This window comes from Hemicordylus capensis, chromosome 4, assembly GCF_027244095.1.
Source record: "Hemicordylus capensis ecotype Gifberg chromosome 4, rHemCap1.1.pri, whole genome shotgun sequence".
In the NCBI taxonomy this organism is placed as follows: Eukaryota; Metazoa; Chordata; class Lepidosauria; order Squamata; family Cordylidae; genus Hemicordylus; species Hemicordylus capensis.
In genome coordinates this window covers 208,895,838-208,923,613 of record NC_069660.1, presented here as the reverse complement: position 1 = coordinate 208,923,613, position 27,776 = coordinate 208,895,838, and the positions used below count along the sequence as shown (strand labels likewise).

At 45.4% G+C, this 27,776-nt stretch overlaps 1 protein-coding gene across 2 annotated transcripts in view; it reads left to right on the top strand.

The window, feature by feature from the left end:
- Positions 1-27,776, top strand: part of F13A1 (coagulation factor XIII A chain) — a 147,066-nt gene that overhangs the window by 3,082 nt on the left and 116,208 nt on the right. Inside the window, exons 1-2 of one of the 2 annotated variants that reach the window (XM_053249231.1) lie at positions 1,137-1,720; positions 2,360-2,555. In XM_053249231.1, the coding sequence (XP_053105206.1) occupies positions 2,396-2,555 (160 nt within the window). In that variant the 5' untranslated portion in view covers positions 1,137-1,720; positions 2,360-2,395. Of the gene's footprint in view, positions 1-1,136; positions 1,721-2,359; positions 2,556-27,776 lie in introns of those variants that run through there. The other variant, XM_053249232.1, reaches the window with a different exon arrangement.

The window sequence follows — 27,776 nt, the reverse complement described above, 5'->3', positions numbered from 1 at the left end:
CTGGATAGTTGGCATGCAATAGCATTTACTGACTGACAGTATTTGGCAGTTGACACATGATGCTGTTTCTCATCTTTCAGCATTTGTTGGATAACATGCAATGTTAATTAGCATTTGGCAATTGATGGTTATGAGGTTTCATATGCGGACATAAGAAGCTGCATTATGTCAGAAAATTAATCAGTCTTGTTCATTGCTGTCTACTTTGGCAGTGCCTCTCCAGACAGGGGTCTTTCCCAGCTTTATTACCGAGGGTACTTCTTAACTAGAGGACTAGACTTCGGACATCTGCATGCAATGCATTTGCTCTACCACTGAGCATTGGCCCATCCCCCATATCTTGAAGATATAGTTTTGATTTTGGCAGCCTTCAAAACTATCAAGAGATGTCCAGATGCCCAAAGGACCCATATTTCAAATTAAAAAACCATACCACCTACACATTCAAAATGCCAATTTGGATTTTGTATAAAAAATTATTGTACTTTGTTAACTAGCCTTGTGGGTTGAGAAGTTTTCGCTAGATTCATTAGTGGTTCCCTGTAGCCCTGACTTAATTTGAAAATATGTGTTCGAATTGCCTATGGGTGCCTGTATTTTGGTCCATGCCTGCCCAAGTTTCAGTATTGCCCTATGACACAAAGGATGGGACGCTGAGACTGGAAAAAGGGGAAATGTTTGTAGCAATCCCGTGTCCCTGTTATCAGTAGCCAAGCTTGAACTTGCTCCCGCTGTCTGTCTGTTCCCCAGGTATATAAGTGTGGGGCTGCCAACACAGCTCCTGATTGCCCACCTCAGCATGGTGCCAAGTGTGATGTTAATGTCACACTTGGAGTTGAAGGAGGTTTATCTAGCAAATTGTTTTATACCTGCTTCGCTCACAAACACAAAGTAATCTTATATAAATTTAACTAAGAGTTTATTCAGAAACAACTCCATTTTCTCCTCCTTTCCTTCCTTTTTCCTTTCTGACTCCACCCCATACACACTCTCTACAGGACAAACTTGTAAACAGCAAAACATACAAGATACTGGATAGCATGCCACACATATCCACTCTATTTTTACATAGGCAAGGCTTCAAGAAGAGGAAGAAACTTCCTTCTATCTGGTCAATAGTTCATAACGGTCAAGGCAAGAAGCAAAGTTCACCTCAGAAGGACACATTTCCTAATAGTCTCTGTTGCAACCAAAGCTTATATAGGACTATTTTCTAGTGGTGGTTAGAGATGATTCTCTGCAAGGGGTTATCAATCAAGAAGGAACATGGATAGGAGATCTCAATAGTCCCGAGTCAAGTCATGGGAACTATGAGCAGCCTGACACTGATAACACAAATGATGCACCATCCAACAAACTACTCTAAAGGGAAAGGAAACCTATCCTTCCCATTGTTTGTTGTATTTCACTAAGGGCAGCTCTGGGGTTTAGTACTAATTCTCTCTGGGGACAAAAACCAGAGGATTTTCTAACTGCTCTGGATACAGTGTCTGAGGGACAGTGACAAACAAGAGAGGAGGAGTAAAACAGGACTCAATTGCTGTTCCTGATGTCTAAGAGTATCTGTCCTGTTGCAGGAGGAGGGGAGGGAATGCAGGAAACGGGTGGGAGTGGCAGAGGCCATATATAGCAATTGCTCAAGTGTATCTTTTTGCCAGAGTTGGTTTGCTGTGCATGTGAAACTGAGGAGAAACAAGGGAAATAACAGCTTAAACACAAGGTACCTCTCTTCTAGCTGACTGTATGCCTAATGCTGTGAAATAATTGTCATGTTCTGTAAAATTGCTTTATTATCTGTTAGGAAGGCTCTGAGCTGTTTAACACACAGCATTTTGTGAGCAGTTAGAGAAGTTTCCCAAAAGCTATCCTACCCCTGCTTTGATCTAATAATAGGGAGAGCCTTCCTTCCCTCTAGTTAATGAGCTGTAGTGTACTGAATAAGTATTTTGTTTTGCTGTTTGTTTTTCTAGTAATTTGCCCAGTATGGGGGAGGGGTTGTTGTCTATGTGGAATACATAGTGTGCAAAAATTATTAATTAGACTTCCTAATAATCCATTTTTTAAAATCCGGTTGCATAAATTCTTCTAGACATTTTGAACTCCTGAGCTTCCTAGGTATTCAGATGGGGTTTTAAAATGTTAATCCCGCCTGCACCAGCTATGCTTCAGAATTCACCAACCACCTCAGAAACCTAGGGGAATTGAATTCTGACATCACACTGGAGATATTTGGCTTAGCTTTTTCTGTATCTTTGAAATAAAGAAAATTCTAACCTGGTAGCATCACATACGTTAGATAAGCTCTCCTACAAAGTACAGCTCTGACTCATTCTCTTTTCGCTTTCCCCCCTCCCCACAGTCTTCCTTTAAAGAGGATATCAGTGAGATATTTGCAATGACTGAACCAACTCCTCCTGAAAGAGAGAAGAAGAAACAGATTCCCACTGGCTTGAATGGGCGAAGAGCCCTCCCACCCAATGTCTCCAATGAAGAAGAGGATGAGGTTCCTACAATGGAGGCCTTTGGTTTGATGCCAAGGGGGTTTAGACCAGAAGGTATGACATATCACCAAATGTTGAAATAAGCAGTTTAGAATTCTCTGGACTGATGTCAGAGTGATCAAGAATTTGGAGCTTCAGTGGAAATCCAGCAGTCTTTCAGAATATTCTTTAAAATGTGTATTTAGGCTATCTTCTTCTTCTTCTTCTTCTTCTTCTTCTTCAATTGGTGTAAGAGTCTTCAACGGAAAAGGGAAAATAAACGTTCTTTCAGTCCCTAATCTTGCAGAGACAGCTGACTATATCATCTTTGGCTGAGCAAGATGAAAGGCAAGGGAGACAGGCACATTCACACATTACAACCTGTGCCCCGCACTGAGCCCCAGGTCTTATACTGAGCAGAGGGAGCCTGGGCGCTTTCCAGACTATACCCTACAAAAGGGTCAGGATGAATCTTGGAAGTGTGCTTCTACAATTCCTGTGTCATGGCACCGCAGTCCCTACGTGGACAGGGTGCTGTCCACATTTCCAATGCCTTGTTGCAAATTTAATCGCTGCAATGTAGAGCAAGGATGTCACATATCCAGCATGAAAAAGTTGCTGGTTTTTTGGGTTGATAGTTGCTGCAGAATGGCTTCCACTGCTGTTTACTGGCCAAATGTGACTTGCCCAAACGGAGGCATTTTGCTGCTAATGAGCAGCTAGTCTGCAACGCACCCTGTAAGCAGGTTGTAAAAATGCATTTCACATGGAAATGCAGTTTGGGAACCATGTGGCCTCTTGACATCTGTGGGGATATAGCAGGCAGCCACAAGCAGTCATTTATCCCATGACTGCATCTTGTAATCTTTATTATTAAGTCTGAAGGGGTTGGGAGTGGGAGGCACTGCTTTGCAATGCTTCCACTCCTACCTCTCAGGCAGATTCCAGATGGTGTTGCTTGGAGACTGTTGTTAATCAAAATATGAACTTTGATATGACACCCCCCAGAGCTCTATATTGTGTCTAATACTTTTTAACATCTATATGAAACCGCTGGGAGAGATCATCAGGAAATTTGGTGCAGAGTGTTATCAGTTTGCGGATGACACCCAAATCTATTTCTCCAGGCCTCCTCAACTCAGGCCTCCCAGCTGTTTTTGGACTACATCTCCCATAAGTCCCAGCCACAGTGGCCAATAGCCAGAGATTATGGGAGTTGTCGGCCAACATCTGCAGTAGGGCTGAAGTTGAGCAGCCCTGCTCCATGTCAACATCATCAGGAGAAGGCATAACCTCCCTAAACACATGCCTGGAGGCATTGATGAGCTGGATGAGGCATAACAAACTGAGACTGAATCCAAATAAGACAGAGGTGTTTGTTGTGCGGGGATGGAACTCGGGAGACTATTTTGATCTGCCTGTTCTGGATGGGGTCACCCTTCTTCAGAAGGAGCAGATACACAGTCTGGGGATGCTTCTCGATCCAAACCTATCCCCAGTGTCCCAGGTTGAGGTGGTGCTCAAAGGTGCTTTTTGGCTGATACACCAGCTGTGTCCATTTCTTGAGATAAACAACCTCATAACATTGGTACATATGCTGGTAACTAGAGATGTGCACAAAACCTGCCAGGCCGGTTCAATTCGAATCCAAACTAGAGTCAAACCAACCCAGCCTGGCTTGGTTTTGGTCGAACCAATTTGGACCAGTTTTTGGCGGGGGGTCTACTGGTAAAGGGGAATCCGATGATGGTTCCCCTTTACCAGTAAAGGGGCAGGGGGACTTCCCAAATCTAGAGGAGTTAAGTCCCATTTGTTGCGGTGGGGGCGGAGGCCTTGCAGGGTGACGGGGGTGGCACGGGCTCCTCCCCACCCCTATCAGCCTCCCTCAAGTAGCCAGGGCCACCGGCAGCCCAGTTTGGGCCTCTGCACATGTGCAGAGGCCATTTTAGTGACCTCCACACAAGCACAGAGGCCATTGCATGACCATGTGGTGGCCGCTGCAACAAATGGGACTTGTAAGTACTAACTGACTCCCCTCCTGCCCTCTCTGTACTTGGGGAAGCCCCCCTGCCCCTTTACTGGTAAATCATCACTGGATTTCCCTTTACCAGTAGACCCCCCTGAACTGGTTTGGTTTGAACAGGGCCCATTTTGACATTTGAGCCAGTGTGGTGTAGTGGTTAGAGTGCTAGACTAGGACCGGGGTGACCTGAGTTCAAATCCCCATTCAGCCATGAAACTAGCTGGGTGACTCTGGGCCAGTCACTTCTCTCTCAGCCTAACCTACTTCACAGGGTTGTTGTGAGGAGAAACTCAAGTATGTAGTACACCGCTCTGGGCTCCTTGGAGGAAGAGCGGGATATAAATGTAAAAATAAATAAAATATAAATAAATAAATTGAACCTGTTGAACCAAACTGGTGCAACGTCGAACCTGGCTCAAATCAAGCTGGCTCACACATGCCTACTGGTAACCTTCAGACTTGACTATTGCAATGTGCTCTATGCGGAACTGCCTTTGTACATAGACTGGAAACTGCAGTTGGTACAGAATGCAACAGCTAGGTTAGTCTCTGGATCATCTTGAGCGGATTACTCAATATTACTCCTATATTAAAAGAACAGATTACTCCTATATTAAAATATTACTCTTATATTACGGCTATATTAAAAGACCAACACTGGCTACCAATATGTTTCCGGGCAAAATACAAGGTGCTGGTTATAGCCCATGAAGCCCTAAGCAACTTAGGTCCTGGGTATTTAAGAGAACGTCTTCTTTACTGTGAGCTCAATTGAGATCATCTGGAGAGGCTCATCTGTAGTTGCCACCAGCTCAACTGGTGGCTACACAGGGATGGTCCTTATCTGTTGCCGCTCCAAGACTCTGGAATGTGGAGGAGGAGAGCTGGTCTGGAGGAGGAGAGCTGGTCTTGTGGTAGCAAGCATGACTTGTCCCATTAGCTAAGCAGGGTCTGCCCTGGTTGCATATGAATGGGAGACTTGATGTGTGAGCACTGCAAGATATTCCCCTCAAGGGAAGAAGCCGCTCTGGGAAGAGCAGAAGGTTTCAAGTTCCCTCCCTGGCTTCTCCAAGATAGGGCTGAGAGAGATTCCTGCCTGCAACCTTGGAGAAGCCGCTGCCAGTCTGTGAAGATAGTACTGAGCTAGATAGACCAATGGTCTGACTCAGTGTATGGCAGCTTCCTATGTCCCTGGTGAAATAAGAGCCTCCCCATTTCTTTTTAAAAAGTCTTTAAAGAGGCGTTTATTCACCCAAGTTTTTTTTAACTAGACCTGTGTTTTAAAATTGTTTTAATGTTTTAATTTCTGTTTTAATCAGTTTATGTTGCTGTAAACTACCCAGAGACGGAATCTTGAGGCGATGTACATATATAATAAATACATAAATAAATTCTGGGCCATGTGTAAACATATGGGGAAATGATAACATAAGAACAGCCTTGCTGGATCAGGCCCAAGGCCTTTCTAGTCCATCATCCTGTTTTACACAGTGGCCCTCCAGATGCCTCTGGGAAGCCCACAGGCAAGAGCTGAGGGCATGTCCTCTCTCCTGCTGTTGCTCCCCTGTAACTGGGGCCGGCATTGTTTTAGGACTACTGGAAGGAAGACTCCTGCTCACTTCATTGTTGCCTGGTACTTACTTAGGCCTGGTACAGGTTATGTGTCTTGGGTTGAACAGAGATGGGGAGGTGGGGGATGACCCTGGGGCAGCTATACCAGTGGTGGTGGGGAATTGACAAAGATATGGCTGTTTCCCTTTCCAGCAGGCCTTCCACCTCTTTGACCTTGGAGAGCAATGCCACCCACCCACAGAACCTCACCTTATTACTCTGTAATGCCAGGCCAATTCAAAATAAATCTCAGGTAGTCCATGACTTGATTATGGATGAAGGAGCTGATCTGGTATGTATCACGGAGACCTGGTCGGGAGAGGCTGGTGGTCTGGTTTGGTCCCAGCTCCTCCCAGAGGGTTACTCCATGGTGGAGCAGGTGAAAGGATGTGGGTGGAGGTGGGGTGGCTGTTGTCTATAAGAATACCATCTCCCTTACCAGGATCCCTGTCAGGGATTTGGCCTATGCTGAATGTGTGTACCTAAGTCTAGGGACCAGGGATGAACTGGGACTTCTGCTGGTATCCCGATCACCCCGTTGCCCAGTGGAGTCCCTAACTGAGCTGACAGACCTGGTTGCTGAGTTGGCATTGGAGTGGCCGAGGTTGTTTTTGCTGGGGGACTTAAATGTTCATTCTGGGACCGGGTTGTCAGGAGCAGCTCAAGAGTTCATAGCGGCCATGACGACTGTGGGCCTATCCTCCAACACACGATGCTGGTCACATGCTCGATTTGGTCTTTGATCAGGGTGGTGTTCCATGGGTGTGCACTCCTATCATCTCCCCATTGTCATGGATGGATCACTATCTGGTTAAGGTAGAACTTACAGCCACAACCCACCTCTGTAGGGGTGAAGGACCTAGGAGGTTATTGGATCAAATACAATTCCAAGAAGCCTTGGAAGGGTTTAGGGTTGGCTCTGCTAATGATTCTGTCGATGCTCTGGTACAAACATGGAATAATGAACTCACTAGAGCAGTAGACACAATCACTCCTAAGCATCCTCTCCAACTTTCTTTAAAGACAGCCCTGTGGTATTTGGATGAGCTGAAGTGGCGAGGTAGATGACTAGAGCGCAAGTGGAGGAAGACTTGGTGCAAAACTGATTGGGTGCAACACAGAGCACATTAGAAGATCTATGCTTTGGCAGTGTGGGTGGTAAAGAAGCAGTTCTTTTCTCACATCCAGCTGAGTTGTCTAGGGTTGTGAGGAGGGTAATATGTACATGATTAAATTTTTACTACAAATCCACAGCTAATCAGGGAAATGGGCCATATTAAAAAACTGCCTCATCTCATGGCCAGATGATACACATAACTCGCTTCCCATGTGACTTTAAGTGCCTCCCTCCAGGTACAATTACCCACCAATCTTCAGTTTAAATGCCCGACTGCCCAGAATGTTAAGCAGCTGGGTGATTCGCATAAGAGGGATGCGGGGCTGGCCGGCATCAGGGGTGTGGCCAATGACCCCTTGGGCAGCTCCAAATCCTATCTTTCATGCACACATTTACTGATGCTAAGGGAAAATGCTACTGATTGAAAGAGACCTGAATATATATTTGAGTAAAATGGAGGCCAATGGTGGTTGTTATGAATTGCCAGCATTGCACACAGTAAGGAAGTGGCCCGTTAAGGGAAGTCTTCAGTTCACTTCAGGACTTGGGGACAGCCTAAGATATTTGGCTGCCTGGGAGATGCAAAATGCTGCCTCATCTCACTGCCCACCCCCGCAGGGGGCATGATTTGTGTAAAGGAGGCTGCTTGCTGACAGCATCTTCTCAACACCTCAGGCCCCTTTTCAAGGCTTGCAAGGTTGGACTGGGACCCCCCAACCTGACTCTTGCAAGCTTATTCATTGATTTATTTTCATTCTACAAGAGCACGTGGCAAGGACAAGAGGCTGCCAACAGCCCCTTTCCCTCTCCTTGCAAAAGTGGGACTGGGAGCTTCCACAGTCCCTCATTCTTGCCTCACCACTCATGCAAGGGTTGGATCAGGTGTTCATGATTCGACCCGTGCAAGCCTTTGGAGCACAAAGGCCCCAGCACAGGGGTGTGTGCTTTGTGCTCCTGCTCAAAGGATTGAGCAGGATACCTTGCTGCATCCTGTCCTTGCTGTATCCTGCCCTATGCTTGTTCAAAAGGGAGAGGGTGGAGATGCTGAAGCAGCAAGAATAGTCTTTCATAACTTCCTGTTACACCAAGCTTCCCGCCTTATGCTTTTGAACAGGGAGAGAGACTGGAACATAGGAGGGAGGGAAGAAGGGTGACACAGCAGTTGTGGCTGGCACATATGCAAACTACCAGGAAATGTTTGGGGGGCTTGCGGAGGGCCCAGACTGAGAGAGGCAACTGGAGGTGACAGGTTGGCTGTAGCCATTTTGCCACTTGCACTAATCCACTGCCTAAAGCAACTGCCTTACTTGGACCTTGTTAATGGGCTGCTCCTGCCAGAACCAATTACGGAAAGGTCACCTCTATAGCTGTGTGTGTCTCCTCGTGACCTTCTTGCCACACTTCCCTCGTTTTCCTGGAAATGGTTGGGGACCCTCCTGAGTGGCATCCATAGTAGAGTGAGAGGTTGCAGCTGAACCCCCAGTCACTGGGGAAACACTGTAGGTGTGCATGGAGGATTTTTGGTTCACCTCATGGTTAGGAAATTAGAGTGTTGAAATGACTTCTGAAGTAAGAGAGAGGTTTATGGTCAAATTAATAATAAGGATAACCATCGCTTCAATTTAAAAGCATCCAAGGGTTCTGCAGATCAGAAGTATGTTATAATATTTTACAAATGGGACAAAAATATAATGGCTTTTTAAGGTGTTGTTAGCTTTACTAGGAGCCACGCCACAATGCATTATTACAGTGGGGTTTTTAAAATTAGCATTAAGAAGCAGAAAGAAAAGCTACTGAAAGATAAAATCAATTGCACATGTACATTATGTGAGCTTTAGAGTTATATAGAAGTGTTTGTCAAGCTGGATATTGAAGGAAAAAGAAATAGATATTTCTGTGTCAGGATAGAGTGGTAGATCCTTAGCCCAGGGGTTCTCAAACCTGGGTTCCCAGATGATGTTGGACTACAATTCCCATCTTCCCCAGGCACAATGCCCAAAAGCTATTGTGATTCAGGATGGTGGGAGATGTAGTCCAACAACATCTGGAGATCCAGGTTTGAGAACCCTGCCTTGGTCTGTTTATGGGACATAGCTGTAGCTCTGAATGTGTGGACAGAGGGCAATGAAGTTCTGCCCGCTGGCCTTGTCCTCCAGGGTCTGCACATTCAGCTAAAGATTTGAATGTACCCATACACAAATACAAATATACATATGTAGACTCTCTGGATCAGAAACCCAGCCAAATGTGTGAATATATGTTATGTGAACTGGGCTCTGCAGCTTGTTTTAGTTCTAAAACTAATAGATTAGGTTGTGAAATACTTCTATAGATCACCTAGAAGTTTAGGCCAATCATTGACTGTGCAAAGTCATTTTGCTTAGATTACACTTCTAGGAAAGTTTAATGAATCACATTTATGTAATAGAATTTTTTATTAATGTCTTTGCAAAAGGATAGTAAACGAACAGTTTGACATTTGTAGGATTTCAACTTCAAACATTATTCATTTAGTTGGATAATGACCATATCTTAGAAATATCTTCAGGTTTTCTTGGGCATGATGTCATTTTGGAATTATTGCTCTCATTACTGAGTGTTAAAATATGTTGAGAACAATTAGTTAAAATATGACAATGAATTCAGAATTTCTGCTTAAAAACACCAAAATTAACATTTAAGATGTCCTGGTGTAAATAGTAGTGCATTTAGCTAATTTAAGTGGCAGGATTGCATATGCAACATTTGATATCTGTAGGTCATCAGGAAGTATGACTTTCTTTTGTACAAACCATTCAACCAACCAAACAACCAAATTCTTTAAAATATATAATAGATGTTGCTTCCAGCTTTCTTTTGTTTGGAATTCCTACCCCTTTCCCACTAAATTTTTATGAAACATCCAGACAACATTGTCAGCCTTTCGGTGTTTTCTGTGTTGTCCGCACGTATCCTATCAGCCCAATTTTTTGGCTATATACAGCATGTGTGTATTTATGTCTAGATAGATAGATAGATAGATGCAATAAAATGCTATTAGAGCACCATCCTGTCTAGTTTAGTATGGACAGGCAAACCACAGTTAAGGCTTTTTAAGGCTCCTATGCTTTTAACTGGGTACTCTCTCTTAGCAGATTCAACCTGTTTTATTGCTTTCTGATGGATGTAGGTAGGGGATTAGTAATAATCTAGCTGAACCGGGTGCAGAGCATCTGTGCCTCTAGTTCTCTTCTCGGCTTTCCTCTCACCCTCACCCCCCTGCTTGATGGCTGCCGCTCGGCCGTTCTCCTGGCCAGCAGTTTCTTTTCCCCCAACCGCCCGTCCCCACCACTATCTGGCAGCTGCAGGGGCGTAGCAAGGTTGGAGTGGGCCCAGAGACAAGATTTTAAAATGGGCCCCCCCTCACTGAAGCTCAGCTCATGAAGTAAATAATTTTAAATGAGGCTGAATAGTGGTAACAAAAAGCATAGTAAAAATAAATAAATAAATAAATAAATAAATAAATAAATAAATAAATAAATATAAACACACACCTATGTGTCACAATAGAACATCATCCTAAATTATTTTTTAAAAGGTTTTGTAAATTGTGGACAATGCAAGTCATTTAATGGTACTAAGAGAAAGACATTCTGTTCTGGTAGCTCCAGGTCTTAACACCCACATCAGTTTTGAAGGATGAATACAACTGAAGGAAGCCCGGGGTGTGTGTGTGTGCAGCTGGGAGAGTCAGTCATGAGACTTATCTCTGGGAGGGCAAGATGGGGGGGCCCAAGGTGGGGTCCCCCAAGGAAGTGGGCCCCCAGACAACTGTCTCCCCTTGCCCTATTATAGTTACACCCCTGGGCAGCTGCTCGTGAACTCTCGTGAGAGCTGTCACGCATGGGATTAGTGACAAGTATGTTTAAGATATATAGAGATAGATAGATAGAAAGAAATAGATAGCCTATTAATCATCTTCTCTGCCAAATGTCAGTTTCTGTTCTGCAGGTAGGGAAAGGCTTCAATTATTGATTTTGTTTCATTATTTTATTTTAACTTTTCATAGTGAAGTTGTGTCATTTTGCTATAAAAAATGAAAAGAAAAATAATAATTGGAGGAAACCGTACCTCCCATGGGAAGAGAAACTGACATGGGGGGGGGATTTAAGAGAGAGACTATTCCGAAGCAAATAATAGGCTATTCATCAATAATCCCACATGCATCAGGAAGCAGTAAAATTGGCTGAACCTACAAGGGGAAAAAATGTAATTAGTGTTGCAGGGAATCTTTGCTGAACAGGACTGACCACTAATCTCTGCTTTGTGAGTAAACGTTATAGGAGGCTCTTGGCCATAGAAAAGCATATTGCTGAGTAATACAGCATTGTAAAACCTCAGTTTTGTTTTTGCTTCCATCTAATTGTTGAAAAGCATTGCCTCAATAGTGCTAAATGACACTAGAGCGGAAGTGACCTTGGATATGGAATAGGGGTGAGGTTAGCTCTAGTACTTAACTGCTTCTGCTCCCAATTTTGCTGCAGGCATTGGGGTGAAAAAGGTATAGAAGAGCTGATAGACTGACCTTCAGCATGTGAGCCATTTTGCCACTGTGCTAACCTCCGCATAGTACTTCCCTTTTCTCTCTCCCTTAAGAGCTCTAGGATGAAAGCACTGGGAAGGGCTACATTTCCCAGCACTGTGCATGCCTTCCAAGTCGGTGCAGGGATTTAAAAAGGCTGCATTTCCCTTAAAAGAGCCCTCTGGTGCTGGACGCAGCACTGCATGGTGAGAATGATCATCTCTGCATGATGCCACGGGGATTGTGCAGAGTAACACAGGCCCCCAAAACAATTAGCAAGCCACACTGAGGGCTGACGGAGGTTGTCACTGGCCCCTGGCCACTGTGAAAGATTGAAGTGGTATAGTTCTGGACAATGCTACTTCAGACTGCAGGTGGAGTGTTATCTTTCTGAATGCTCCATTACGTATAAACTTATTCCTGAGTAGTAAAGCAGCTTATCAGGGAGAAGGTTAAGTGGTATGAAGCTACATGTTGAGGTCATTCACACAATCAAAAACTGGGTTCTACCCAGGTTTGGGAGCTGTGTGTGCTCCCAGTTTTCAGTTGCATGGAAGCAAGGTAGGAGGAAAACCTGGGTAGATGTGACTGGAAGCAATTTAGGAGGAAAACTTGGGTAGCTTTTTCTCCTAGGGAATACTGATGGGCAGAAGAAGGATTAGGCAAACCACTCGCACCTGCTGAGTCTCTCTAGCACATTCATGTTAGCCTCATGAAGGAGACATAGCCCCAGGGAGCCACTGCCATTCAGTGTAGAGGGCTTCAAATGTAAATACTGCTGGGCGTTTTCAGATTACACCCTGTAACCTCCTCACACCACATCCGCTAAATGCCCCTCCAGATTGCCTGTGTTTCCACATCTGTGTTGCTCCGTTGTCAGCAGGGTGCGTTCACATTTCCCATGCCTTAATTTGGATTTTAGTGATGCGTTTTTGCCCAGCAATGTTGTAAATGTGCTGCAGAAAAGCAGCTGTATTTTTCCATTGTAGGAAGCCTTGCATCTCCTTTGATTCGTTGTAGCATTTTGCAGTGTGGACTGTTCTTTGCCCCCACCCCCACCCGTGCTTGCTTCCTCTGTCCCTTCTCCTCAGGGAGAGAAACAGGCAGGGGAAATCTTGGATTTTCTCTCCTTTCCTCCCACAGATCCCAAACCCCACACCTCCCTTCTCCTCCTCTGCTTGCTTCCAACGTATCTAGAGCTTCTCAACACAGAAGGGGAGGGGGAGGGAAGAGATCGGAGGGGTTTTATTATTATTATTATTTTCCCACTGGGGTTCTTTTGTGCATTTCCCTTTTCATTTGCTACTTTGGCCCGAGACTCATATTAGTGCAGCTGAGCAGATTTTGGAATCCAACCCTTTCTTGTACATTTTTTTTACTGAAGAGCAAGCCCTTTAAACAAAATCATTTACTTATGTGCAATCCCACTTGCTTAAGAGCCTCCCCATTTAGAACTTGTAAAAAGGTAGTCAAGACACATTTGTTCACCCAGGCTTTTAATTAGATATTGTTTTAATTGTTTGATGGTTTTTAATAGATTTAACATTGTTTTAAATTGCTGCAATGTTTTAATTGCTTTATTTGTTGTAAACTGCCCAGAGACTTGCGGTTTGGGCAGTATACAAATATGTCAAATAAATAATAAATACTACAAGGCAAAGGGCAGGGAGAGAGAACAGTCACTTACTTAAAAGGAAGCCTATTGAACTGAATCAGGATTCATTTACAGGATTCATTTACTGAATCAGGATTCATTTACAGGATTCATTTACATGTGCAATCCCACAGCCCTCACTGGAGGAGCGCTCGCCTTCCCTCTGCCTCTCCCCTTCTATTTATTTTTTTATTTCTCTGGAGGCGCAACACCGCCATCCTCCCTCCTCAGGAGAAGGCCAGGCAGGAGGGAAGCAGCAAGGGTGATGGTGGAGAGGAGAAAGCTGCAAGGCTCCCTGGCCGTAGTGAGTAGGGTTGCACGTTTTGTATTTTTTCTGTTTCGATTTGTGCAAAATCTGAATCAACCCCATTTTGTATTTTGTCCAAAATTAAGCCTTCCGAATCACCCCAGTTTTGTTTGGTATCTAAATTAACTTGAATCCGAATCCGAATTAATTAGGGTTAAAAATGGGTCACATGGTCAAAAGAGTGGGTGCGCGTTATACTGCCCAATTAGTGGAAGCTACCACAAAAATTTCAAAGGAATTGGGCAAACTGCTGATTTTTGGTGAATTTTTGAAGTTTGCGCATCTTTCAGATTTCCCCCATAGGGTATGATGGAAGTTTCAGGAAAAGTAAAGCTTCATGCGGGGGTGGTGGCCCAGAGTGGAGTGTGGTTGGTGGTAGTGCCCAGTTGGTACAAGGAAGCTACCACAATTTTTTCAGAGGAATTTGGCAAAGGGCTGATTTTTAAAGAATTAGTGAAGTTACGTGTCTTTCCGATTTTCCTCGTAGGGTATAATGGAGGTTTCTATAGTCCCATAACTCCACTTGAGGGGCACTGGGGTGGCCCAGCGCAAGTGGCGGTGTAGTGCACATAGGGTGCCAACTACCCACATGGGTTGCCAACCCATGAAGTACAGAGTTTTGTTGTTCTAGAGGTGTTCTGACAGTAGATTCTCTAGTAGCATATGAGAATGGATTCATGATTTTTCATTAAAAATCTAATTTGCTACTAGAGAATCTAAACTCAACACCTCAGAAACAACAAGTCCCAGTACCCCAATGGGTTAGCAATCCAGGGTGGTGGTGGTTGGCACCCTCTGTGCACTACACCACCACTCACTTCGGGCCATCCCAGTGCCCCCCAGGTGGAGTTATGGGGCTGCTGAAACCTCCATTATTCCCTATGGGGAAAAATCTTAGAGACGCGTAAACCTCAAAAATTCCTAAGAAATCAGCCCTTTGCCCTATTTGGAATCTGGGTGCACCACCCTTGGGGCACTGCCACCCAACCCACTGTTTTGCCCCACATAAACAAGTTGAAAGAGTGAAGAGAATGATGAAGAACAACAACACTTAATTTTTTGGCACAGTTATTTGAGAATTTTGCAGCGGGAATTTTGGAGCCTGTCTCTGTGGCACTAGCACAGCAGCACAACCCATTTGGGGATTCAAGCAATCTTTCAATAAAAACACTCCCTCCCCATGGAATAGTGACCACAGGTCATTTGGGATAGTAAGATAGACCAATGAACTGCCTTGGTACTATGGAACAGCTTCAAATGTTCATTTAACTGAAGTGGAGTGAGCCGTAGCCCAAACAAATCAGCCTACTATTCAGAATTGTTGAGATTTATCATCACTGCATTTAAGAAAGTGCAAAACCATGGATCATGGTTACAAGAAAGAGAGAAGCAACTAAGATTCCTGGGGATGTCAATAAATTGACAGGGGTATTCCCCATCCCCCTCCATTTGTCTCCTGTAGTCCCATGTGGATGACCTGTCCCTGCAATGGCAAAAGTTGTGAACCACTGGCTTAGACATCATATCCCACCAAATTACATTGTGGCCTAAATTACATTAGACTGCTCAACTTTGGGTAACAAAACTTAGACACCACTATAACTCATAAAAATCAGAAGAAAAACAAAATAGCTCTTCAAAAGAGCCCTGAACAAGTCAAGAGATTCTTTCTAAACCTTTGGAAAGAAAAACCTGTGTAATTTCAGAACTTTCCTAACCACCTTCTGGAAAAGTTTCTCCACACAATTTATACCATGGCTTTTAGCAAGAGCTTTGGAATTGCATTGAGCTCCCAAAGATTTTTGGGTATTTCTGTCTCAAAATGCTGTCTTCCACATCCCTTTGCAAGATCAGTTTGCATTTCAATCACACTTAATACAACACATACTTAACTAAACCATTCATGCTCTACAGCTTTTTGCATATCTTATCTTCTGCTAATCACTCAGTGCTTCAGCTGGAGTGGAGAGAGTCAGAGAAGTCAATTTGAATTGCAATGCTTTCCCAAAGAACAAAGCATTCTGTCCAAAACACAGTCATTTCGATTTGGAAACAAAAATCTCTGTTTTTAAATTCTTGATTTTATTTTGGTTACAAACCCTCCAAAATTACCATTTCCGGGCACAAAATGTTTTGTACCTGAATCGAAATGCACAAGCCTAATAGTGAGGCTCTGCCTGCAGCCTTTCCTTAGGGCAGGGCAACTGTGTGATTTGGGGGGACCCCTGCATTTGGAGGGACCCCACGGTGGTGGTGCTGCGGCGGCATGAGCAGCGATCAGCCTGCCTCACTGCTCACTCGGCTACAGCTTCCCACCAGCTGCACCATCTGGGGGGCAGTGAGTGGTGGCCGAGGCAGTGAGCGGTGAGAAACATGCTTTGCTCACCTGCCTCAGTTTGCAGCAGCATAGCCGCTGCCCTGTGTATGTGTGGGGGACTGGCAGTGGTCAAGGAGAGGTGAAGGGCGTGCTCCACACAGTGAGGCTGCCCGCATGCCCCCACTTGGGGGAGGTAGTGGCAGCAGCAGCCAGCTCCACTCGGTGTGGCTGCCCACACCCCCGCCTCGGCTCAGGGGGAATGGCAGCGGCAAGTGATCAGCCTGCTGTGTTTGCCCACCATGGCTCCCAGCTGCATGGCAGCTGGCACGGCTGCCACCATGTGTGTGTGGGGGGGAGCGGCGGTAGCCAGCAAGAGGCGAAGGGCCTGCTCTGTGCAGCGAGGCTGCCCACATGTCAAACTCGGCTCTGGGGCAAGAATGGTGGCAGCGGCCAGCCTCCTCCGCCCACCTGCCTCAGCTCCCAGCGGCACGGCAGCTGGCAAGGCCATCATAATGTGTGCAGCGGGGGAGCGGTGGCCAGTGAGAGGTGAAGGCTGCCCAGCATGCCTGCCTCATCTCTGGGGGGGGGGGGGGAGTGGCAGCGGCAGCCAGCAAGCGGCTAGCAGCCTGCTCAGCGAGGCTCCCCATGCGTCCACCTCAGCTCTGGGGTGGGAGCAGCGGCGGCCAGCGAGCAGCCTGCTCTGCTCAGCAAGGCTGCCCGTGCACCCGCCTCGGCTTGGGGGGGGGGGGGAGCAGTGGCCAGCGAGTGGTGAGCAGCCTGCTCTGCTTGAGGAGGCTGCCCACGTGTCTGCCTCAACATCCAGCAGGGAAGCTGAGTGGCTGCTGCCACCACCATGGAGGAGAACACCTACCCAGGCGTGCCAGGTCCTCTCTTCCCCCTTCTAGGCTCGCCAAAGGATTTCCTTTCGCTCCCCCATTTATTAAAAAATATATTTTTGAATCTTAAAATTTTTTAAATCTTTAAATTTTAAAAATATAAATTTTTTAGAATCACTGTCACAGACATTCCACAACTCCATTGGCCCAAATGGAGCAGGAGGAGGGGCATATACATGTGTTTCAAGGAGAATAGGGACACTCTTGCCTGGAAAATACGTTTCAGGGGATGGAAAATATGAATGGCCACCTGCTTACAATGAAGCATTAAACAACCCTTTGCTCTCGTTTTCAAACCGTTACACGATTCGGTCACAGTTTGCAACGCATTAACCGTTGCAAATCTCGTAGTCTGGAAAACGCCCTGGAGTACGGCAAGGGTGTAACTGAAAGCAGCCTTGATGCTCAAGTGAATGCATGTCTGCTTGTTTGCTATAGGCAAAATGGGTTCTAATCAGGCACGGAGCCTGACTGCTGCTGGCCCGTGTGTGGCGGCAGGGGCCCTGCTGACCCACCCCCGCATCTGACATCAGACACAGGGGCTAGCCATGCCCCCGCATTTGATGTCAGACCTGTGGGGGGGGGGCGTGGTATGGCTCCTGAACGGAGCCTTGAGGCTGTGTTCGGGAGTTGGAGTTCAACTCCTGAATGGGCCACGCAGCCCCTTCAGGAGCTACTTAGGCTGGTGCTGCGTTTGCAGTGCAGCCAGAAGTGGCTCTTCCCTGCCTTAGCAGGGAAGAGCCACTCCTGACTGCGTTGTGAACGCAGCGCCAGCCTTAGTTTAGCTCCCGAAGGGGCCGCACGGCCCCCGCCTGGGAGCTAAACCAGCACCAACGCGTCTGACATCCGGCGTGGGGTGTGTGTCGGGGCTGTGAGGCGCGGCCCCTGATTGGGCGCGGCCCTGGTTCTAAGTGCTGAGTTTTCAAATTGCCAATTTTGGGACTTTTCGTAATATAATTGCTGAGCCTAATTCAAGTGCTCTACACCTACATCACTCTCTCAGCCCTTCTTGATTTGGTTCTGTGACTGTTCTAGTGTTTGCCACTGTCCGGACGTTATATAACACCCCAAGTACCATGTGTGAGTTGCTTCAGTTAATAGATCTCTGGTAGAAAAATCAAGAAAAGAAATCTGCAAGATAGAAAGCCTACTGCCAATCAGGATTAATAGTATTGGGATAAAACATTTCATAAAAGGGACCATATCAATGAACTCCCTCAGTATAAGGTAGCCCTTTGTAACTTTGCCTGTTGATGAAAGTGCCCAGCCACACTTCTGGACTAGTTTCCATGCTTCTTGGCTAATTCAGTAAACTGCTAGGCACAAAATGGGGTTTAGTACTATGGGGGCAGCCCAGAATTCATTGGGGAGGGGGCTATTAAAATGAAAGGGATCACCAGTAAACACACAGTACTAGCAGTTCAGGTAATTACACTTTAACAGCTTTTATTAACAGCAGTCTTTCTCAGCTCGGGGCCATTTGAATTTCCCATCCCTAAGTGAACACCTGACTTCTGAGCTTAAGGGACGTAAATGAGGCCTCATGAATGATGCAGACACTTTGAAGGTGCATAATGCAATCCCACTACCTCCAAATTAAATTTTAATTCAACAGCTGAGAGCCCTTATTGTAATGTCAAACAAAGGAGCACTGTGACTGCCCAAGGAAAATATACTGGCCTGTATGCTGCTGGCCATTACGGAGGCGCTTTAATAAGGTTTGTCCTTGGATGGACTGAAGATAGTTGTGCTGGTAGCTCTCAGAGGATTAATCATACAGTAGCATTGCAATAAAGCCATGTGGCAAGCTGGTTCCAGTTCATAACACAAATCCCCAGCCGACTCTTTTTACACAGTTAAGGTGTGATTTGAACTTTGTTCTGCTGCCTGGATCAGTGCTATGAATCAGATCTTCAGATAGGGGTTCTTTTGTTTTCCTAAGGCACTGTCCCAGCAGGTAGCCCAGGAATTTTCCAAGGGCTATTACCCAGGCAGTAGGGCACATGAGCAGCCCTTCCCTGGTAGGGCTGTGTAAGCCCAGGTAGGGATGCTCATGTGAACAGCCTCGGTGTCTGTGAAGTACACTGAACAGTCTAAAGTGTTGCTGCTGCTGCTGTTTATCCACGACTGTCCATATCTTGCAGCCTTTCACTAGGGGCTCAGGCAGAGGACCTTTCTAACCCTCTTAGCTGAAGGGCTTTAAATAGAGATGCAGCAGCTCAGTATCCATATATTGCCACTCACAGCAACCATTTTCATTTTGCCTTTATAATGTAACATGTCTGCATAGATGGGATTAGATTAGAGAAAGGATAGGCATAAAATGTTCAGCCTTGTGAGAAATGACTAGGTAGCCATGGTGGCCCATTGCTAAATTTGCCAACCTTTTCCTCATACCCTCATTGATTTGACTGACTGACTGACTGACTGATTGATTAAGTGCTGTCAAATTGGTCAAGTCAGTCAAGTCGGTGTTGACTCTTAGCGACCACACAGATAGATTGTCTCCAGGTTGATCTGTCTTCAACTTGGCCTTTAAGGTCTCTCAGTGGTTGCCGTAATCGAGTCCATCCACCTTGCTGCTGGTCGTCCTCTTCTTTTTCCTTCAACTTTCCCCAGGATTATGGACTTCTCAAGGGAGTTGGGTTGTCGCATAATGTGTCTGAAGTATGACAGTTTGAACCCTCAAACATTGGCTTGTTCTAATAAAAATGGTGTTTATTGACCCACTAGCAAGGCCAGCCTAAATTGTCCTCCCTGCACCTGAGGTGGTATGGTGTCACATAGTGCCTTGCTGTGCCAAATGCTGTCTGACTTCACAGCTGTTGCTGCCTTTTCCACAGCTGCTGCTGCTGCTGCTGCTCCTGCTCCTCCTCTTCTCTCCTTACTCAGCAGTGTACTAGCGCACAATGGCCACTGCTTCTCCTCCTTCCACCACTGCCACTGCTTGTCATTTTGCTCCTGCTTCCTGAATGTTAAAATTGGAAGAGGGGAATGGAGCAGGAGAGGAAGTGTGGAAGAGAGTAAAATGATGGGCCACTTTCTTCCAGACCTTCTGTTCTGCTCCATTCCCTTCATCTTTTTCAAAATCCGGGGAGTGCGAACAGCAGCAGTGGTGGTGGCAGTGACTGGCATGCCATACTATTGGTGCACTGCCAGTACTGGGTAGAGGCCAGCCAGAGGCAAGCAGAAACTGTAGGCAGACAAAGGCCTACCTGTCCAGCCCTACCTCAGTTACCCTCATTGACTGGTCCTGCCCTAAAGGATACAAACAAAAGAGTTCACCAAAAGATGACTTCATAGATGGGTCACTTCATACATTAAATGCCTGTGGTATTTTTAAAGTATATACCTAAAAATGTAAAGAGTGAATGCAACATACAAGGTCCTTGCACACAATCATATGGGGGTGGCTTGAGGGTGGTGGTAAGGAGCTCCCTACCCTGTTTCCGACAGACAAGCCGACCATCTGGTTGGATCGGCAAACTCAGCAGCCAAACAATCACAACAGCCACAGTCTCCATTGCTGCAAACAGGATTGGGGAAGGTGGGGGGAGATCCTCTGAGGATCGGCAAAACCTTCCCATCATGCTTTGTGCTGCCAGGAGACTGAGAGCCCTCATTGCATCATCAGCCATTCCCTAATTGGCCACAAAGGGGCCGGTGGTGGGACTAGCTCTACTGAAGACATTGCCAGCAGAGGACCATAGAATGTGCTGTGAAGAGCAGCAGATTCACAGATGTGAGCCCCTGTAGCCACGGTGCTCTTACAAACATGGCCGCTCACTCCCAGGGACTTCTAGAAATGGCAAATGCACCCACACGATCAACCCACTGAGGTAGGACAGCTGCTGTTTTTGTCCTATCTTGATAAAGAACAAGGTACAGGAGCTGGGTTACCCACACTTGAGTGAGCTAGAATGGAGGGATTCGTTGAGGTTCTCACGAACCCACAAACATAGCCTCCATGCCTCCCACCTTCATTTTGATAATCGTGTGAATAGCCCCACACCTGTGCAAACACATGTAATACCCATACTCTTCAGGAATCCATGATTAACTGCAGCTCCTTGTTTAGTGTGCATCCCGTGGCAAATTGGGCTTGCCTCTGCCTAATGAGACAGAAGTTTGGTGCGGCATACAAATTTGATGAATATAAACAAACAAACACATAAATAAAGTGTGAAAATGGCTCATTGGGCTTGAAACCCAATAGATTAAGCTTGAAGAATTAGAGTGTATTTTGGATATAGACCCCTCCCCCATGTGCTTATGAAGTTCACTGGGCTATAATAGTCAAATAACTGCCCCTTACCTTCTCCTTAAGTGGCACAGCGGGAAAATGCTTGACTAACAAGCAGAAGGTTGCTGGTTCAAATCCCCGCTGGTACTGTATCAGGCAGCAGCGATATAGGAAGATGCTGAAAGGCATCATCTCACACTGCGCAGGAGGAGACAATGGTAAACCCCTCCTGTAGTCTACCAAAGAAAACTACAGGGCTCTGTGGGCGCCAGTAGTCGAAATCGACTTGATGGCACACTTTACTTTTACCTTAATAATCCTCCCAAATAAAGGTTTTGAAGGGAAGAATCGTAAGAATTTAAAACACTACAGAAATGAAACAGACAAACAAAAACACACCAAGCTACCATTCTAGATATATAGCGTCCAGTTCATATTTAAATAAGCTTCACTTTGAGGCTGAAAGTAGAAATGACCCCCTCTGAGATGTGTTGTTTCCTAATTCTTCTGTACATTGCACATTAGCCACAAATACATCTGTCTGGTTTTCATCCAGCATTCATCACCATGGTATCCAGGCACTTCCCTCACGTACTCTCTAGATGTAACGATTGGTCTGCCCTTCCACTGTGCATTAGTTTCAGAATAGTGCAGGCACAGCTCGGCAGGTATTTTTCAATAAACAATTGCTTAAGAACTAATTAGCCGATTGACCCTGTGGCTCAAATGCAGGTCACTAGGACTGAACTAGATCCTTTTATTTGCCAGAGGGAAACCTTGCAGACACAGAGAGCTGGGGCATGTGCTGTTTTTGGCTTTTCCTAAAGGCCAATTATATTTTATTGTGGTCCATTCACTAAGGTTTATCAGTATGAACGTGTAAACAGGATGACCATGGCTTGGCTAGGATCAGCAACCCCCTACCCAATTATACATTGAGGTTGTTCTCATGACCGGCTATACCCAGCCCAGGTAGGGCAGCTATATCAGATAGGGCAGCCCTACCTGGGTATAGCCTAGTTGTGAGAAGCACCGGGATTGCTCCTGATCCCAGTCCTCCCTGACAGGCTAGCCCTGGTTTTTTTACCCTGGCTAATAGTGGAGTAGAAAGGCAAAAGCGCAACTTTCTACCCCATTCCCCACTGAGTGAATTATCAGGCTGCCTGCAGCCCAAGTGTTCACAAAGCCGGCCAGCAAGAATGCCCGGCTAAGGGGGAATCCATCAATGCACCACGCTCCTGATGCAGTGCATTGTGGGATGCCAGAGGACTTCCTCCTCCAGCTCCCGGCTCTGCCATTTGGTGCCCCATGGCTCATATGCTGTGTGAGTGGCATCTGTACAACTTTGATCGTTTGCGGGAGGCAGGTAGCAGCCTTCCTCCCCTCCAGTCCTCCATTCAGTTATGGGAATTAGGCAAGGTGCACAGTTTGTTCCAGCTGCCCTTAAACTTTTTTCGGCCAAAGTCCAGCCTTTGCTCCTTTATGGAGCGCAGCTAGGTATTTATTCCAACTTTGCCAGGCTGGAGGCAATCCATTCTAAGTTTTAGAGAAGTGTGCTCCAACTACCCTGGGGTGTCTCTAATGCATTTCTACGATTGGAAGCAGGCTGGATTTGGGTGGTGGCAAGTCTTTGCCTGGTAATATTTGAATATTGGCTGAAGTTGATTTTTCAGCCAGTAGGACTAGCACTCTTAGTGTTGAATGATATGTATAGGTCTAGGTGGAAATACTATGTGGAGAAGGGGTTGAACTACTATGGCTTCTCCAGTGATGCTTTGGTTGTCTTGGGCTATGGGATAGTGAGATCATGTCTGCGCCAACACATTATGGATATGGAGAAACAGAAGGACAGGAGACAGATAGGGGTTGACACTTATTTAGGCAATGATACATCACTGTCTGGCCCAGCAAGATACCTTAATAAAATATTAGTACCTAGTTTCTGGAGGGCTCTGATGCTGGCCTGGTGTAATGCCTTAGAAACGGCTGTCCGGGAAGGGAGATACTGTAAGATCCCCTATAAGGAGCATGTCTGCCCTTGTGGTTCTGGGGAAGTTGAGTCAAAGGCCCATGTTATCTTGAACTGTCAGTTTTATCAAACTTTGAGAGAGAGAGAGAGAGAGGTCCTTTTTTAACAGCATACCCCAGTTCTGAGCAGTTCTATTTGGAATTACCTTTAACGGACCATTGGGATGTAGTATCTTGTAACGTGGTGAAGTTCTGTTTTCTGGCTAACAAGACTAGGATAAGAAATGTTGAGAAGCGAGATATGGGGTTGGATTGAATTAAATTTTAAATTAGTACAGGTGAAACCCGGAAAATTAGAATATCGTGCAAAAGTCCATTAATTTCACTAATGCAAATTAAAAGGTGAAACTGATATATGAGACAGACGCATTACATGCAAAGCGAGATAAGTCAAGCCTTAATTTGTTATAATTGTGATGATCACGGCGTACAGCTCATGAAAACCCCAAATCCACAATCCCAGAAAATTAGAATATTACATGGAACCAAGAAGACAAGGATTGTAGAATAGAACAATATCGGACCTCTGAAAAGTATAAGCATGCATATGTATTCAGTACTTGGTTTGGGCCCCTTTTGCAGCAATTACTGCCTCAATGCAGCGTGGCATGGATGCTATCAGCCTGTGGCACTGTTGAGGTATTCTGGAAGACCAGGATGCTTCATTAGCGGCCTTCAGCTCTTCTGCATTGTTTGGTCTCATGTCTCTCATCCTTCTCTTGGCAATGCCCCATAGATTCTCTATGGGGTCAGGTCAGGCGAGTTTGCTGGCCAATCAAGCAAAGTACACTGTATACTTTTCAGAGGTCCGATATTGTTCTATTCTACAATCCTTGTCTTCTTGGTTCCATGTAATATTCTAATTATCTGGGATTGTGAATTTGGGGTTTTCATGAGCTGTACGCCAAGATCATCACAATTATAACAAATTAAGGCTTGACTTATCTCGCTTTGCATGTAATGCGTCTGTCTCATATATCAGTTTCACCTTTTAATTTGCATTACTGAAATTAATGGACTTTTGCACGATATTCTAATTTTCCGAGTTTCACCTGTATAATGCATTGAGCCCTCTGTTTTGTGTTATGGATGAAATCGGGCGTTATGGCTCTGTTTTATTTTTTAACAGTTTATTACTTATTTGACCATGTTTGCTTTTATGTAAAGTTTTTGTACTTCATGTTTTGGCTGGTCGAATGACCGTAACAATAAAGATTTGATTTTTTTTAAATGAGTTATGGGAATGACCTTATTACATCATGTAATAGCAATCCTTATTATGATGTCTGGAACCCCACATTTTCCAACTATCCTGCTGCTTCCAAGAGGCAAGCATTCTTGAAACAAACTTGAATGGAAGGAAGGAAAAGAGAGAGATGCTGTGTGTAAGTATGCATATACACACATCCCAAATCCAAGCCTGAAGAGGGAACCAATACCCACATCTCAGCATTCTGTCCTAAGGGCAACTTGGCTTGTTCTTAGCTGCAAGACTAGTCCCTCTATTTTGGAGTAAACTCAAACCTTTCTCAGAAGTGGAGGGGTTGGCAAGCAGGATTACACCTATTCTAACATCATCATCATCATCATCATCATCATCATCAACCAGCCAATAACACCTGTCTGTGTAAACAAGAAATAATAAATAATAAATAATTATACTACTTTATTTGTTAGCCGCCCCATAACAAATCGTTCTCTGGGCGGCTCACAACAGAGGATTAAAACATACAATAAAAACACATAACACATTAAATCATAACAGACTAAAAAAAAAGTAAAAAGAAATACGAAAAAATTACTAAACTTCAAGTTTTACATCATTAGCTGCAAAATAAAGGAGAAAGGAAAAATATTTAAAACAGATAAGACAAGACAAAAATATACTTACATAACTACACAATTATTTATTATCTTGAGTTTACAAATATGAGAAGAAAGAACTATAAGTTATATCAAAATTTTATTAGTAAATGGTAAACCAACATCTGCCATCATGGTTAAAGGCAGCATTAGTGTCCTCAGATGCTGCTAAACTTGTCCTCATCACTATGTCCAGCCAGAGATGCACCTTGGTAATTTTGGAGCCTAGACCTAAAGGCCTTTGGAGGCTCGCCTACCCTGACAATTAAGCATAATCATGCTCCGCTGGGTGACTTCACCATCCAGGACAGACTAAAGAGGATTTGGGGGCCCCCAGGGGCTGTGGAGGTCCTGGACTTTGGCCCTGAGGTCCAGGGGGTAAGAGCACCTCTGTGTCCAGCGATACCACAGCAGGGATGAGATCAGTGTTCCTGCTAAGGCGTGTGCATATGCACATACTCATACATTTTTTGTCAGTTAATTTTAGATCCTTCTCACGTTGAATCAGGAAGACCCCACTATGAATACATGTGCACACACACTGCCTTGATACTACCACCTATAACAAAACTCATTCCTCACACAGTTGAAAAACTGTGAACATTGGATGAGACCATTGCATTATAGGCAAACAAAGATGGCGGGCACCAGCAGCATAGCTGCTGAAGAGCACTCTGGCCACTACTATAGCTAAACTAAGCCCCACAAGGATTGTGGCGGGGGGACTTCTAAAATGGGCACACTGGTGGCCACCATCTTTTTTTCACAAGCCTTTTATGTCTAGTGCCCCAGTTGACCAACCCCTGATGGAGGCCCTGGTTTAAGTGTCACTACCCATCATAGAAGGGGAAGGAGAGAATGCAACATGGGGATACACCAGCCCCGTTTCTTTTATAGCCCCTGGTTCTTCCTAAAAAGCACCAGCAAAAATTCTAACAAAGTATGTAGTCTGCTTCCACTGCTGAATAGCAATCCAGCACAGCTTTTTTCCATGAATGTGAGTGTGTGACTCTGGGAGGCCCTGAACCAACTGACCTTGAAGAGCTAATGCATTCCTTGGGCAAAATAACCAGCTGGTCGGTTAGCAAGTCAGGAATGCACGCCACACAGCATCCCAAGTGGCCCAACTCTCCATGATATTCCCCATCTCCATGGCAGCAGATTCTCTCAGAAATCACACCCCCCACTGATTCTTCATGCCAGAACCATCTGCTCACCTCACTCCCTTGTACACATGCCAGCAGCCAATTTACAACAACCCTGTCAAGATCATTGATAATTTATGTGAAGAAATCCCCATGGGGTTTTCTATCAGGATGATGGCAATGCTTGGAGTAATTCCCTCCTGCATCCTCCTACCAGGTTGGGCAAAATGCCAGCAACAAATGCAAAAACCCAAAGAGGCAGAGATGGCTTGAACAGGTGCTTATGGAGCTAGAGTGGGGAAAAGGGTAAATGATGATTAGGGGAGGTATCAGTGCTTCAGCCCCTTAGGCGAAATTGACAACAATTTTTTTTTGCGGGGTGGGGGGAGTTAGAATCTGACAGTTCAATGAGAGAAGAGTTTGCTATTGTCAACCCTTTTGGAAAACAGCAAAAGGCATTAATTGTCTTCTTGTAAAGTAGGCCTGTATTTCCAAGACATTAACACTGAACATTCATTGCAGTAGACTGTAGTATAGAGTCCCAGGACTTGAAGCGTATTGGACACAGCCTAAACCTGGCCAATTAATTTATTGCTTGACTCTGGATAGGTCATATGTAGCCTCAGTTTTTCTACCTGTAACATGGGGGTAAGTGCAATCTGCTGTGAGAATTAATTAAAGACCCTCAAACCTTGGTGGTAGAATAACTAATGAACCTCAAGAAATGATAAGGCCTCACAGAGATGCAGTTACTTCAAACATAGACTGGATAATTGGTAGAATTGGTGTTCTCTTTTATTGCTATGCCTGGCACATTGGTAGGACATCTCTCAAGGCACAACTGTTTTCTCTGGCTTTTAACTGAAATTAATTTTAAACTGTTTAATTGTTTTTATCCTGTGATATTGTTTCAATTTTTTATTTTGTGAAATTGTTTTAATTGGTTTTACTCAGTTTTATATTTGTTGTGTTTTAAATTGTGTACACTCTGTAGAGGGGTGTTCCAAGCAGGGGCGGCTCGTGAACTCTCCTCCGGGGAGGGGGCGGCGGGCGGCTTCTTTAAGGTAAACAGAGCTGAGGCCCCGCCAGCGGCCAGGTGAGTGGCGGAGGCGATTCTCCGCCACGGGGGCTGCTGGGCGGCACGGAGCACTGGCTCCGTTTACCTTAAAGAAGCCGCCCACCGCCCCCTCTCCGGAGGAGAGTTCACGAGCCGCCCCCGGTTCCAAGCTTGTCAGGGGTGGGAAGAGAAAGAGGGGGTGCACTGCAGTGGGTCGAGGAGGGGGAAATGAACAGTATGCCCCATTGAAGGGGGAGGAAGAGTGACAGCAGTGGACAGTGGGGTGGTGCCTGTGGTGATGGGGGCCCAGTGTTTGCTGCTACTGAGTCCATTCTTGTACCTATGCCTGAGGCAACTGCCTCACTCTGCCTCATGGACAGCCCACCTCTGGGTTCTATGCTGAATGAAGCAACCACTATAAAGGGGAGAAATGACACTTCTCATCTGGTTTCTTGGTTTTCAAGGGAATTAAAA